The sequence below is a fragment of the Benincasa hispida genome, chromosome 12, assembly GCF_027475165.1.
Source record: "Benincasa hispida cultivar pf3 chromosome 12, pf3_genome.v1.1, whole genome shotgun sequence".
In the NCBI taxonomy this organism is placed as follows: Eukaryota; Viridiplantae; Streptophyta; class Magnoliopsida; order Cucurbitales; family Cucurbitaceae; genus Benincasa; species Benincasa hispida.
The window spans coordinates 15,034,183-15,050,304 of record NC_143489.1 but is presented as its reverse complement, the minus strand read 5'-3'; the positions used below and the strand labels follow the sequence as shown (position 1 = coordinate 15,050,304).

At 36.5% G+C, this 16,122-nt stretch overlaps 1 protein-coding gene across 5 annotated transcripts; it reads right to left on the bottom strand.

Moving 5' to 3' along the window:
• Positions 1-2,271: 2,271 nt before the first annotated feature.
• LOC120067139 (uncharacterized) lies at positions 2,272-15,124 on the bottom strand. Of its 5 annotated transcripts, XR_016525469.1 has the most exons (16): positions 14,529-15,124; positions 14,210-14,384; positions 14,043-14,094; positions 13,918-13,957; positions 13,116-13,169; positions 7,315-7,427; positions 7,157-7,222; positions 6,931-7,073; positions 6,581-6,641; positions 6,403-6,461; positions 5,686-5,790; positions 4,757-4,964; positions 4,549-4,650; positions 3,372-3,484; positions 2,910-2,969; positions 2,272-2,544 (listed from the first exon to the last, which is right to left on the bottom strand). XR_016525469.1 is itself a non-coding variant. In XM_039018578.2 (15 exons), the coding sequence occupies exons 1-15, from the start codon at positions 14,614-14,616 to the stop codon at positions 2,439-2,441; spliced, it is 1,311 nt and encodes a 436-aa protein (XP_038874506.1). In that variant the 5' UTR covers positions 14,617-15,124; the 3' UTR covers positions 2,272-2,438. The 5 variants fall into 5 exon arrangements, 2 of the variants coding, with proteins under 2 accessions (XP_038874506.1, XP_090164742.1); XR_005478933.2 differs by having other exon boundaries at positions 4,324-4,964; XR_016525468.1 differs by having other exon boundaries at positions 4,549-4,964.
• Positions 15,125-16,122: the final 998 nt, after the last annotated feature.

The window sequence follows — 16,122 nt, the reverse complement described above, 5'->3', positions numbered from 1 at the left end:
ATTCAAATGCAACCTAAACCAAACCCAGGAACCTAAAATATATTTGTCCTTTTACTTTTAAAAATTTCCAAGGTTAATTGTCCCGTTAATGAATGAACTAAAATTGATAATTTTCTAATAGTTGAAGTTGTCAAATTTAAAATTTAGGAATTAATTTGACGTCAAATACAAAACCTTAAAGACCAAAAAAGTAATTTACCCAACTCCGTAGTTAAAATAACCAACTCTCTCTTCCTCCAATTTTTCTAATGACTCCACCTGCCGATGACCATCTTCAACGACCAACTCCTACGATCATAGCCAACTCCAACGAAAACCACTTCCAATGCCAACCACCATGATTGACTAGCTCCAACAGGCAACTCTGACGATTACAATCGATGACCACCCATGAGATTAACTTTAGCAATCACTCTGACAACCGGTTCATAGTGTTTAATAGTCTTCTTTTATAGTAATTTGACATTTTAGTAGAAATACTTTGAGTGTATAGTAAATTAAATAAACTTGTGTCTAAAAACATTTTTGAGCAAATATAACTAAAATATATGAGGATTTTTATTTTCATGTTTTTTTAAAACATTTTTATGAAAAATGTTTTAATGTAAATGACTTATTGAAAAACATTTTTTTTCTCACTCAATCCAAACATACTTTAATATATAATTTGTTTCATTTGTATCAACAAAGTTTAAAACAATAAAACTATGTATAGGGAAAAATAAAAGTCGTTCATAAAATTGGACTAGAGAAATAAGAAGTCTCCTAAGAAATCTTTTATGATGATTTGTACATTTTTAGTTCAGTTCATATTAATGTAGAAACATATTTTAGTGATGCGAGCTCCTTTTTGAAAAAGACACTTGATCAACCTTTCTTTTTGAACTACTTTTGAATGATAATCTATCACATCACTATGTTTTTAGAATCATGTATCTAAGTTGATACACTATTTTTTGTGCGTCATCATGGTGATGGTTACTTAGCAACTATTATACTTGGATATTCGTTTTGTGCAATATTATGCCGATAAAAAATTGATTGCTTTTGTGTACCTCCAAATATAGCATCGATTCAACAAGCAAAACTGGGCCGATTTATGCACAAGGAAAGCACATTCAACATACCCTCTTTCACAGCCAAAACCACATTCAGCACACCTACTATCATATTTATTTCCTTAAAAAAACACACTAAGCAAACTCACAATTCCCAAACCAAAAAGCACTTCCAAGCATAGTATTACATTTTTATCGACATGTCGATATTTCAATTTTTCCATATTAACATTTCATAGGTTTGATATTAATATTAAGGATGAATTGATATTTTCATTATATTGTAGAAAAATCCACGAAATATAAAAGATAAGCAACAAAATATCACTATAGACATGTTAACTTATTTAAAAAACATAAAAAGTTTATTTACCAATTTAAGCTAATTTTTTAATTTTTTAATTTTTATAAATTTTTCAAAAATATCTAACAAAATTGACATTTCATCGATATTTCTATAGAAATTTCTATGAAATTAAGATCTTGATATTTGAGTCAATATCGACATTTTAAACCTTGCTTTATAGTCCCCCCTTACCAATGTAGCAGCAAACAATTTTTATATTTCAAAAGAAACTAAACAAAATTTCGAGAGGGGTAATGTGCCCTTTTGGTTCTGACATCGATCCGCCTCTGACTAAATGGTCAATAAGGCTATTAAATGAAGGTATGAGTCAAATTAATTTAGTCACGGGTCTACTTTGATATCTAACAACCATTTTGACATGTTTAATGTTATGTTAATGTTCTTTCTATCAACATTGTTACCATGACTAAAAAGAAGCAATGTTCAGATTTTAAGGTCAAACAAAATAGAAAAACACTAGTTCATAAACTAAAATTTACTTAAGAAATATTCTCTTTTCAAAAACATTAAAGAAAAAGTATCATTATGGTTAAATTATTTTATTGTATTCCGAACAAGTGAGACTAAAAAATTAACATAAATCACAACTCAAGTAAACCAAAATGAACATGGCTCAATGGCAATCGACATGTATTTCATCTCTCAAAGTTGGAGGCTCCCATATATAGTATTAAGAAATAAAAATCACAATCAAACCAAGTAAACAACAAGATTTCTCACAAAAGAAAAAAAAAAGTAAACAATATATAGAAACACAAGGGGATGCAATTAGCACGTGACATTTTCAATTCGCCAAGACCAAAAAAATTCTCGAAAAAGAAGATGAAGAAGAAAAAGAACAAGATAGGATCAAATAAATACACATTTCTTTCCAAAATATTCACATGAAAAATGGGGTTTGAAGGCAGATCTATGGCCTTAAAGTACAAAAGTATGATTTTCTTGCACTCAAACTATAAGGATAGCTATGAGGAAAGGTTAAAAAGGAGGAACAAGTTGAGTTGCTTGAGCTCTCAAAAAATAAAATCACTAATGGAAACGGACTTATCTTTTTTCGCTTTCCTATCCATGATATAGGCAGTGTCCTCTACATCTGCGTTAAAACAGTTCATCCGATGCCTAACATTGCAGCAACACAGAAGCCAAATCAGTATAGCTCTATCCAAATGGTTCTTTTTCCGCAAATTCAGAAACTTTTGGATTTGTTTGAAGATATTGAAGAATTAACATAAGGGACAAGCATCTTTGAGTTCAATATGTGGCCAGTTTAAAGTTTAAAGTGATTGATTTGGACGTTGGAGGACTTTGATAGACTAAAGTAGGGAGGTGGAGAGGGTATCTAAAGAAAGTGATAAAGAAAAAAAAGTGATGGAAACCATAGCTCAGTGGATAAAGACACTAATTATGATCCCAAGGTCAATGATATGATCCTCATCCATGGAAATGTTGAACTGAAAAAGAAAAAGACATGTCAGAGTATCTACCACGCAAAATGATCTTCGCAGCAAATGGAACCTGATATGATTGAAAGCCCAGCTCTGTTCCTGCATTTAGCAAACACAAAGTTCAAATCCAATACGATATAGCTTTCTAAGATAACAAAAGTGAAGAAAAATTGTAGGTTACGTGTTAGTTTCAAATGAGATAGTTTTGCAGCTTTCAATTTGAAAATAAGATGATAGTAAGTTGGTGGGAGAGGAGTCTGTCAATTGTCCTGAACTCTAGTAGGAGCAATGATTTATTTTTTATGAGCTAAGAAATGGCCCTCCTTCATAGATAAGATTTAAAATTGAAAATTAGTATCTAATTCTACAAACTTTTGGAACAAAAATAAATAAATAAATAAATAATCGTGATACAATACATCTATCAAATCGATCTCAACTTAATCTCGCAATTCCTTAAGTTGTCCAAAGGTATTAATCTACAATATAACACATACTTACCAAGATGCAGTATACATATCATAGAACTTGTCGAAAGCTTTATCAAAACAGTAATGACAGACCAGAAGATCCTTGATGTGAGTCACCCTGCATGTTGATTTGCAGCATTTTACCTAGGACAAAAATGATTCGGCATCATTTAAGTTATCGAAAGAATAACAGGTACAATGACATTTATTGCATGCACAATTGTAGCACACAGGTGTAGCTACATTTAAAATAGATGAACAGTCACCCAAAGCATGAGAGAAACAATTTCCTTGACAACACTACATGGAGAAAGTAACCAAGGGGTATCAGCATGAATGCCAAGCCGAGACCACAAGAGTATACATTTACTTAATGAATGAGTAAACTCGTCTGTGATTGAAATTTGAGGCTCTATTCAACCCTGAGATTTTCATTTACTTTTTGTCGTTTCTACTAGCCTGCTTGGTGATGGAATTCCCTATCAATTAACTCATCAGACATTTTCTCTTTGCAACACAATCTCAAAACTTTCCAATTGATTTTCCTCTGTTACCCTAGAGTCATTGCAAGTGAATTTCTCTTTGATAAATAACCAAGCTTTCATTGAGAATAAGTGAAAGAATACAAGGGCATACAAAAAAGAAGCCCACAAGAAGGGAGGCAAACTACAAAATGGCATCCAATCAAGAGAAATAGGACCTAGTGGATAATTACAAAAGGGCTTACTTGTGGCCTTCAAAGATGCATAAAATATAACAAAAACAAGTCAAGACTTAATATACTTTAAATGAATTCTAGAAGTGGAGCAAAAGGACAACTGCATCGTTTTTGCATTAGTAACCTAAATGTTCCTTCCAATAAAATCATACAAAAACTTAAAGACAAATCAATAACTAATATAATTCAAATGAAGCTGATAATTAATACTTTTGATCAACAAATGAGTAAACAGTGTATAAACAAGTCAACTGCAATGTCCCACCCAATTAAACAAAGGAAGATTTGTTTTCAGGTATATGCATCTTGAAAAAATCATCTTTGAACCTCGTTGGCTAAACTGGATGCAGCCCCAGCCTCAATCAATCTCAATCACCCTTTTACATAAAGAATATAACATTTGACATTTCTTTATCAAAAAGAAAGCCAATATTAAGTTCCTCGCAGTTTCAGTTTATGCAGAAAAAATGCTGAAGTGTGCGACCTATACCCGGCTGTTGGGGCAAGAGCCAAGCCCCGATGAGTAGAAGGGCGTGGCGGTCACTGCAAAACCTTATGTGTGAGCCCAGGCGGAGCGGCCGTCGGTACAGATCTTGGTGGTAGTAGCAAATATTAAAAAAAAAGTTTATGCAGAAAAAATCTAATAAAAGGAATGTATACAGAAAAATTTACTTCTAAAGTGTAAAGCTAAGTATTACCATTGAATAGTTATTTAACTTCATCTAGGGTCAAGATGAACTTATCCACGGAAAGCCACTACAGCGGTATACACAAAAAACAAGGTAGAAATTGACATAGATAACAACGTAGATATTGATTTGTACACTTACAAGACGTTTGAGTTTATGCGAATAATATAGTCCATGAGTTGGGTGTCTGTGGATGTGCTCATTTAAATGACCTGCACTGTAAACATAGAAACACTAGTAAGAGACATGAAGAAAGAAGTTGAGCAGTCATTATGAAAAAAATTATTCATCAATAACACACATTCCACAATAACATAATTCTTTACCGGAAATAAATTCACTCTAACTGCTAGGGTACGTTTCTTTCTGAAAATTAAGAAAATAATAATTCTAACATTTAAATATCATAGTTTCTTCTTTTCTTTTCTTTTCTTTTTCTTTTTCTTTTTTTTTTTAATTAATATCATGAGTACCTAATCAACTTATATACAAAACTGCAGCAATCAAAAGCCTGAATATGATGACTAGAGATGCCTTCCAACTATGTGCACATGTAAATGAACCCCAAACCCCACATTTGAAAACTTGGAATTTTAATACATTCGATTCCTACTAAAATACTTTATGAGTATCTAATCAACTTATATACAAAACTGCAGCAATCAAAAGCCTGAATATGATGACTAAAGATGCCTTCCAACTATGTGCACATGTAAATGAACCCCAAACCCCTCATTTGGAAACTTGGAATTTTAGTACATTCGATTCCTACTGAAATACTTTATGATACTCCTTATTTGATATACGAGAATTCTTTAACCAAATTAAGTCCAAAGTGTCGATGGAGAAGAAAATAGCTAAGAGACATAAGATTGAAAATGATCTAACCGAATATCCATTTAAAAATACAAAGTAAAGAAATGGATGGAAGTGCATGCCTGTCACAGTAAACAGTGCTACAATCAAGACATGTCGCCAAACTAAATGAACAGCTGCATTCATTGCACAGCGCATTTGACACATTCTTTCCTATCTGGTAACATCTGCAGACGCAAAAGATTTCAAGCACACCAATTTCGTATTAGTGCCACCTTTTCTTCTACATTAATATGCAACAGATGTGAAATCTTGATCCATATTAAATGTGGGTATGAACAAGCAGGAAAATTTTGTTCGGAGAGTTGGATGTCAGAATTCTTTAACAAACAACCCACACATGCAACGTAAATTCACCAGTATATCTATTAATCCCTTTCAAACGAAATTCTGCTTACAACTTTATATTACACTACATCTTAAGCCTCCACTCCTTCCTGGCTCACGCTCACCCTTTTCTTTTGACTGCAATGAATGTAATTATCAAAAGTTCAAGAAAGTGGAAATGATATTTATTATAAAAATTCCGACTCCATGTGGAAAATAGAACGCATTCATTTTTATTCTTACTAAAAGGAACTAGAAAATCAGTAAATATTTATAATCCTAGCAAAATGAATATATAACATTCGTCAGTAAATGTTCAGTAACCTTTCATGGCATGATAAAAAAGATGCATTTACTATCAAATTATAGACATTTTCTAGCAGATAACTAGAGACAAGTTCCGATGATAACTAGTAGAAACAGAAAACAATGACAGTTAGCATCTTCCTGACCTTTTATATAATCCAAGGAGATCGCCAGGTACAGGATTGGAAGTCGTTTGTCGCACTATCTAGATAAACAAACAAGGATAAGTAATTGTCCAAAGATTACTAACCATCTAGAACATCTAGGGCCCAAAAAGACTTGGACACTCAAGTATGCTAGATGAATTGCAATACAATAGCGAACCTGGCTACTGATTTTCACCAAACAATCTTCAGCAAGGTGTCCCGGCTTTTGACATTTCCAGCTGTGATTGGAAGTACAAGAAGTTAAGAGTGACCATCCAAATGAGCTAGAAAACTGTATCATGACTTTCCCCCAATAACGTATCTTTGCATTTAGCAGCAATAAACTCCTAACTAGTTACAAAAGATAAGTGAGAAAAATATACCAATAATCAGAAACATTCATGTCAATTTCATCATCTCCCTTTTCCTTTTGTATCTCTCTTTTGATAATGAAAGTTACGTTTCTTATTAAAGAAAATGATAGTGCTAAATAATGACCATAAAGACAAAGTTATGGCCGAGATTTACCATTCATAAGTACAAAGATTAGATTTCTTTTTGGACCAGTGATGGTTCTTATAATCCCAGGTGTCCTCCCCGAACTCTGGGGAAGGCAGGATATATTTACTTTCTGGTAATGCAACATCTTTCACTTTGCAGTTTGAGGACTCCTGAAAACAAAGAGAAAGAAGCATCAGAATCATTATATAAATATTATCAATTACCATCCTAAGTAGGGGAGGGAAATAAATACCTCGCTCCATTTAAGAATTTCCAAAAGCTTGAGTTTGCATTCCATGCCGCAGATGTCATCATTGGTCTATCAAAATGATCGTGCACAATGACTTAGGATGGACCAAATTTAATAGTTTAACGTGAGTGAAAGTATTGAATCAATTGTTCACATCTCACTTCATCGCATATGTATTCTCCATATCTACCACATACTACACAAACAGGTTCTCCCGCAATGGCAAGACGTTGCTCAGTTTTGCTTTTCACGTCCTCGTAATCATTCAAGAGACCTAGAAAGAATGAAATTAGATTCCAAATGTGCAATGATTGACTAGTTGTGCTGACATGCAGATTTAGATGACTAGTTGTGCTGACATGCAGATTTAGATGTATTGAAGATGAACTTTGGACAATTGATGAATTAAAAATAAATAATAGAAATCTATCAATGTTAAGCCACTGCCACCCTAAGCATAACTCAATTGGTTAAGACATCCCCAACCAAAAGGTCAGTAGTTCAAATCTCCCACCCCATACGTTTTTAACTCAAAATAATAATAATACTGTGTTAGGTTTCTCCCTGCCTGCACTGAATAAACCCAACAAGGACACAAGAAAATAGAGCAACAGAACTCTATATATATTGATAATAAGATGAAAAGAAGTTCCCCATTCAGTACAAAATATTCCAGAGAATTGTCTGCAGTAAAACAAACTATCACAACCCTAAAGAAGAAATGAAAACAACCAAATAAAAGAAAGCAAACCAGCACATTTGAGAGAGCTGGTGGTCCTCTCCTAAAAGCTTCCCTCAGCTTTTCACCCAAATTATTCCCTACCTACACTGACTCTCAGACTGTCCTTTTTATAACAACCTTGTGGTCCCTCAACGGATTTCTTCTTCTTCCACATTCCCTGCCATATTTGTTTCCTGTGCATTTCCTTTCTTGCCCCTCCTTTTATACTTGTAGATAATTGGGGGTTTAACAATACCGCTCCTCTTAAAATGCACCTTGTCCTCAAGGTGGAAACTAGGAAATTGTTGATTCATTAAATGGACAGCTTCTCGTGTTGCTTCACTTTCTGGCATTCCCCTCCATTTAACCAACCATTAATTAGTAGCTAATTCACCATTCCAACGTACACCTAAAACCGTTTCAGGAATTATTTGCAGCTCAAACTCTTCTGTCAATGCTGGTGGTTGATGTTGAATCTGTTGAGCTTGCCCCAATTTCTTCTTAAGTTGAGAGATATGGAACATATTATTTATGGAAGCCTCTGGTGGGAGAGCCAATTTACAGGCCACTTCTCCAATTCTTTCTGTTATTAGGTACGGTCTATAGAACTTAGGAGATAGTTTTTCACATCTCTTCCGGGCTAGGGAACGTTGTCTATACGGTCTTAGCTTTAAATATACTTCGTTTCCTACCTCAAAGTATAATTCCCTCTTGTGCAAATCCACTTGTTTCTTCATTCGATTTTGGGCCACCACCAGATTTTCCTTTAAGGCATTAATCGCCAAATCCCTTTCTTTCAGCTGTTGTTCCACAGTACCGTTAGTTGTCTTCCTTTTCCCATATGAAACCAAAGGTGGAGGAGGTCTCCCATATACTGCCTGATAAGGGGTGGTCCTAATCGACACATGAAAGGTCGTGTTGTACCACAGTTCTGCCCACGCGAACCACTTGTTCCATTTTGTTGGTTGTTCATTACAAAAACATCTGAGGTAAGTTTCAAGACAGCAGTTAACTTTCTCTGTTTGGTCATCGATTTGAGGATGGAAGGTTGTGCTCCTCTTTAGTTGGGTGCCCATTGACATGAACATCTCCTTCCAAAAATTGCTCAAGAAGATCTCATCTCAGTCTGTTAGGATGGATTTCGAGACTTCGTGGTGTCGAATAACTTCCTTTATAAACAACTCAGCTACTTGTTTCGCCGTGAATGGATGTTTGAGAGAGAGAAAGTGGGCGTACTTACTCAGTCGGTCAACTACCACCATGATAGAATCATATCCTCCTGCTTTTGGAAGTCCTTCAATAAAATCCATAGTCTATTCTTCCACGATCAAATTTGGGATTGGTAGAGGTTGAAGGAGGCTTTGCCAGTGACAAGGATTCAGTTTTATTTCTTTGACAAATCTCACACCCTTCAACATATTTCTTAACGTCTGCCTTCATACCTTGCCAAAACAATTCTCCATTTATTCTTTTGTAGGTTCTTAGGAACCCCGAGTGGCCTCCCAACACCGAGTCATGGAACGTATGTAATAAGGATGGAGTCAATGTAGAATTTTGAGATAGAACTAACCTTCCTTTGTAAGGCAGTCGGTTGTTTTTCCATTGGTACATAGGCTTTCCATCAAGATCTAACTTTAATATGGCCATTATCTTATGGAGATCTTCATCTTCCTCAACTTACTTCAAAGCCACCTCCACATCTACTAAGGCCAGGCTGGTATAATATCTCAAAATCATACCCCAACAATTTAGTCAACCATCTCCAAAATTGGGGTTGAACCCCAAGCTGCTCAGTCAAAAACTTAAGGGCCTTTTGGTCTGAAATTACAGTGAATCTATTCCCCAATAGGTAGTATCTCCATTTCTGCACTGCCAAAACCACTGCCATTAATTCTCTTTCATATATCGATTTTGCCTGTGCTCTATGAGATAGTTTTTGACTGAAATTAGCAATGGGTTTGGATTCTTGAGATAATACCGCCTCCCAACCCGAATCTAGAAGCATCCATCTCAATCACAAAAGGCTTCAAAAAATTAGGAAGAGCCAAAACTGGTACTGTCATCATCGCTTGCTTTAACTTCTCGAATGCTTGAATGGCTTCCTCATCCCATTCAAAAGCATTCTTCTGCAATAACCGAGTTAAGGGAGCTGCAATGTTGCCATATTCTTGCACGAATCTCCGACAATACCCTATAAGCCCCAAAAATCCACGAAGCTCTGATACATTCTTTGGTTGGGGCCATTTCATCATGGCCTTAACCTTCTCCCCATCCGCTTCCACACCTTGGTGGGATATCCAGTGGCCCAGGTATTGTATCCTTGTTTGGCAAAAAGTACACTTCCACTTGTTGGCGTATAACTTATTGTCTCGCAGGATGTTGAACACCACTCCTAGATGTGTCTCATGAGTAGAAATGTCTGGGCTATACCTCAATATATCGTCAAAAAACACAAGAATAAATTGATGAAGGAAAGGTCGAAATACCTTATTCATTAGAGACTAGAAGGTAGCATGGGCATTTGTTAAACTGAAGGGCATTATCATGAATTCATAGTTCCTTCGTGAGTTCAAAAAGTTGTTTTCTCAATGTTCTCTCGCATTCGGATCTGATGATATCCGGACCTTAGATCGAGCTTTGAATAAACTACTGCTCCATGTAACTCATCCAAGAGTTTTTTTATCATGGGAATAGGGAACTTATCTGAAATCGTGGCTTGATTCAATTTTCTATAATCCATGCAGAACCTCCATCCACCATCCTTTTTCTTGACTAACAATACCGGACTACAGTATGGACTGTGGCTAGGTCTAATTATTCCGGCTTGCAACATCTCATCGACGAGTTTTTCAATTTCTCCTTTCTGTGCGTGGCCGTACTTTTAAGGTCTAACATTGATGGTTCTTTGGTTTTTTCCCATCAATATCCGATGATCAATGGATCGTTTCAGGGGAAGGGTGATAGGTGTCCCAAATATGTCCTCATTCTATTCCAGCAGGGCTTGAATCATTACGGGCATCTTTTCATAAACCCTCCTGTTCCAGGTCATTCCCTATCTCCCCATTACCTTCAATTTCTAAATTCTAAAATTTGATTAGGAACCCTTGGTCCTCTTCCTCCCATGTCTTTGCTAAGGCCTTAAACGATATTTCTGATTTTGTAAGGGAAGGGTCACCTCGTAATATTATTTGTGAGTTGCCGGCCAGAAAAGACATGGTTAATGATGGCCAATGAACGTCCATAAACCCGGTGGTATATAGCCAAGGCATCCCTAGTACCACATCTATTTGGCCCAGATCAATTCCGAGGAAATCGGCCGTCACTATCAACTCAGGAAGCTTCAGCTCCACGAACTTGCAAACCCCTTCTCCTTGTATCGTTGTCCCATTCCCAATAACTACCCCAAACTTCGTCTTCTTTATCACTGGTAAACTTAGTTCCTTCACGATCTTCTGATGAATGAAATTGTGAGTTGCCCCACAATCGACTAGTACTATGACCTCCTTTTCCTTCAAGGTACCTCTCAGTTTCATTGTTCCTCTTGCTGAAAATCCAAACATCCACCTCAAGGCTATCTTCGACTTCTCTGTTACTTCGGTTGCCTGCAATTCCGATTTTTGCTCTTCTACTTCTTCTTCGGTTTCCAATTCCTCTTCCTTATTCGCAATGAACAACATCGACTCTCGATTTTCCTTTATTCTGCAACGATGGCTAGGTGCGTATTTTTCGTTACATCGGAAACACAACCCTTTCTCTAATCGGTCTTGGAACTCACTATCCGACAATCGTTTCACCGGAGGATCACGCTTCGCATAATTCCCTTTCACTAGAATCGAAATATGTCTCATCACTAGGGTTTCGTGGGTTTTAGAATTCGCTTTGTCGGTGGATGGACTGTCCTTTCCGCCTTGGGCTTCTTTTTTATTGTCCCAACTATTCCCAGGTCAAATAGGGTCAATTTCAGGGCCACATTCCTGTCATTCATTAGCTGGCCTTCTCGTATACACTCGTCCAAAGTGCTTGGATATCTGCTGATAACTTCAGCCTGTAAGTCTGGTTCAAGCCCATTAACAAAAGCATCCCTGAGAACGCTCTCCGCCAGATCTGGTAACGGAGTCAAGTAGGTTTCTTCACGTAATCGACGTATGACCCATCTTGTTTGATTCGCAGCAATTGTGCCCCCAAACTCCCCTCTCCGGTGGGTCAAAAATGCTTGAACATCTGCCTCTTCAGTTTTTCCCATATAGTAATGGCTCTTCGGTTGTGACTCCATCAAAATCAGTCCACTTCGTCAGGTGCAAAAGCTCACTACAGCTACCTTAACCTTTTCCGCATCTGGTAGCTCATGAATTTCGAAGTAATGCTCAGCCCTATACACCCACAATTCGGGATTTTCACCTGAGAACATAGGGATCTCTAGACGTTTGTATTTGCTTTTATCGATCCCTCCGGTTCCTTGATTTTGAACTAAATCGGTCTCATCCAGTTTCCCTTTTAGCTTGAATCGAGATCTGTCCGAGGTGCCGAACTCCTCATTCTTTCGAGTTGAGTTGTTCTCTCGTACTTCTTGGGTAAGCTTTTCAATACCCTTGCATAGTCCCAACAACATATCTTTCATTTCGGAGATCTCCTTCTCATTATTCTCCATTCTTTCTTCCATTTGTTTCTGGGCCATTGCCCTAGCTCGCCCTAGGACTAATGGACTTTGATACCAATTGGTTAGGTTTCTCCTTGCCTGCACTGAATAAACCCAACAAGGACACAAGAAAATAGAGCAACAAAGCTCTATATATATTGATAATAAGATGAAAAGAAATTCCCAATTCAATACAAAATATTCCAGAGAATTGCCTGTTGTAAAACAAACAATCACAGCCCTAAAGAAGAAATGAAAGCAACCAAATAAAAGAAAGCAAACCAGCACATTCGAGAGAGTTGGTGGTCCTCTCCTAAAAGCTTCCCTCAACTTTTCACCCAAATTATTCCCTACCTACACTGACTCTCGGACTATCCTTTTTATAACAACCTTGTGGTGCCTCAACGGATTTCTTCTTCTCCCACATTCCCTGCCATATTTGTTTCCTGTGCATTTCATTTCTTGCCCCTCCTTTTATACTTGTAGATAATTAGGGGTTAACATACTGATAATCAAGTTAAGCCACTGAGTTTGTCACCATGATAACAAACCTAAGCAACCCAAGAGCAATTACTTAAAAGTGATAGTTTAGTCCAAGAACAAACTGGAATTTGGATGATCCGGCTTTACTGCATTTTCTGAAGATGTGCTCTCATCACCTAATGAACAAGTAAAATAAAATGAGAACAGATCCCAGAACAATAAATCAATATAAATGTCAGGTAAGTCGGTTATAGAAAATGTTTACATCCAGAAAGGTTAGAAAGTCGACCCACTGAGATTTGAAAACAAAATCTTTTTCCATAAAACATAATACATGAAGCGCAAAGAGAAAATTGGAAAGCAACATTTAACAGCAGAACCAGCTCTGTCTTTCTTTCAAATAAGAGTGATCCACCATATCAGAAAATAACGACTATAATAGCTCGAACAAGAAACATGAACAAGTCACAAGTATTAGCCACCGTATGGGCATAATAATAAAATAAAGAATTATGGTTATTCAAATTTAGAATTCACATAACGTCAAACCTTTGAAAAATATGATCTATTAGAATGAGAAGTACAATCTTTCGTGAGAATGTGTACCAATCCATGAGTTAAAAAGTTTTGAAACCAGCCACGATGATTGATATTACTTTAGATGTAAGATGGAAGCTTAGCCATTAAAAGTCATCAATAACAAGAATGAATTAAATGCCATGTAACTCCAATCATGCTACAACTTTCTAGAAAAATTAGGACACATCATCACGTAGTTGAAGTTTGATGGAGCCAGTAACAAACCCCAGTAAAGTCAATGTTTTGAGTTTGAGAGTAATCCTATACGCATAGGATTAAGTAAAAAACAATTGCACTATGATCCAAAAGAAGCTGAACTAGCACAACAATGCCAAAGAAGCTTACTTTCATATTCGACCAAGTTCAAGCCCAAGCTGGAAGTTCCCTGCCACAGAGGGAAAAAAAAAATAATAACTTCACGTGACATTCAAGAAAAATCCCCAGGATCTAAAATGAGAACATTCACTAACCAAAACATCTTCTGTAAGTGTCTCATAAGGTTGAGATTTATTTGCTTCTTTTCTGTAAGCATTTGAAAATTTCCGGCACCATTATTATGTTTCCATATCACGAACATACAATAGCAATTCACCACAAGAAAATCTCTCAAGCCTTGAAAAATTACATTCGAGTGTACCTTCTCCTTTCAATGTAATCTTGATGAGACATAGGGCCGTCACTATTTCCAACATCATACTTTGGACTACCAGATAATTCCGGCTCCCGATGGCGTTTCCGGTTCTCATTCTTCTTCACGACAGGAGGTGGTCCAACATCGGTCGGAGGAGCATTGCCGGTAGCAATGTTATACGCTGGAGAAAATTAGAAGAAAAAAAAAACAAACAATTTCAGCAATCTTAGGCATCATAAACAATCAAGACGATGAAAAAAGAAACAACAGATTAAGATGCACCAAATTTCGAGGAGAAAGCAAGGGTGAATAAGAAATAGGTTACCTCTTAGGTTTTGAAGAGCGGAGGAGAGGTTCAAGTCCTTCTTGTAGGAGATGGAAGTATTCTTGTAGAAATTTGTTCTGCTCCCCATTGTCTTCTCTCGTTTTCGAGCTGCTCGGGTTTCAGCCCTTTCAGTTATGCTTGCTAAAGAATTGACCGGTATTTGATACACGTATCCCCTAGCTTGACCGCGCTGCTAAATCAAAATTCAGAATTTCGCCTTTCTATGTTACAGATACTTTGTGGGTTTCTCGCACGAACGACTGTTTTATTTACCTTCTGACTATGTTAACAACCTAAAAGGACCAAAATAGAATATGGTACGTGTAGGTTCAATCTTGCTCTCGCTGCACTTCCTCTGCATACTTCAAATTTTGTCATTCTTCATTCTCTTTCTCCCTTTGGTAATTTTGTCATTCTTCATTCTCTTTCTTCCTTTGGTTTTTTGCTGTCAGCTTTGATGTATAGTAGCGAGAATAAATATCAAGAGTAAAGAGCTTGAGTCCTGAGTCGAGAGTCAAGAGAACGATGTTACACTCATACTTCTCCAATCTTGCAACACCATAATTTACACTCATCATGGACAAATCTTGGAAACTCAGGTCCAAACTACTTTTTTGCTCGACTCTTTAACCAAATTAAACTCGTGAAACTAAACTTCATTTATACATGTCACTCATACATGTACATAAATCGACTAACAGATGTCAAATTTGGTCAGTCAAATCGATTTTCAGTCCAAATTTAAACAATCTTACCACCAATGCTTCTTGATGCCATCTGTTTACTATCTCTTGCTCGAGCACACTTATCAAGAATTGATGCATGACCGATTTTCTAACTCAGGGTTTTCTAAACATTTTGAGTCTCTCTTCATGTGACACTCTTGTAAATAAAATGGTCGCAGAGTCACTCATAAGCATAGAGTGTTTGATCTCCTATTGACATGAAGTTTATGGGCTTACATATCTTATTAATATGCATCTAACTCTAGAGTCGCTTGTGAAAATTCTTGATCCTAACTTTTGAGGTCGTGGCCTAGGGCCCATCTGGCCTCCTGCTAAACTTGTCACTAACACCATTGATGACACTAATGTTTCATTTGTCGCTAAACTTGACTTGCTTGCACAATCATCTTGATGTGTTGGATAATCCACCATCCTCATCAACCACATCATGACACTTCTCTTGCCCTTGTCTTTTTCTGATGTGTCAATACTTGCGTGTCGTCACTATACTTTCTGTATTAGTGTAGTCACGACCTACTCTTTTCTAGTATGGCTGTGATAACCCAACATGTGTGTACAATAAGGTCATTTCAGTAATTCTTATTGATGATGATGCAAGCAAAATGTCATAAAACTTAAGTTTTAAAAAGTGAGACAAATCCCCTTTTGACCCACATTTTTGCCCAACCATACAATTATCTCATAAATCATGAATTTTTTGTACAAATTACCCAAATTTCACAATCATGTTATTTGACCCAAATTTTGGAAATAAGGATGTATAATCTTTTGCTTGTGTCACTTCCTCACGCACACATTCCTCTTCCCTTCTTTGTGCTCGCGCTCATGTTCACAAGGTTATTCTCTCA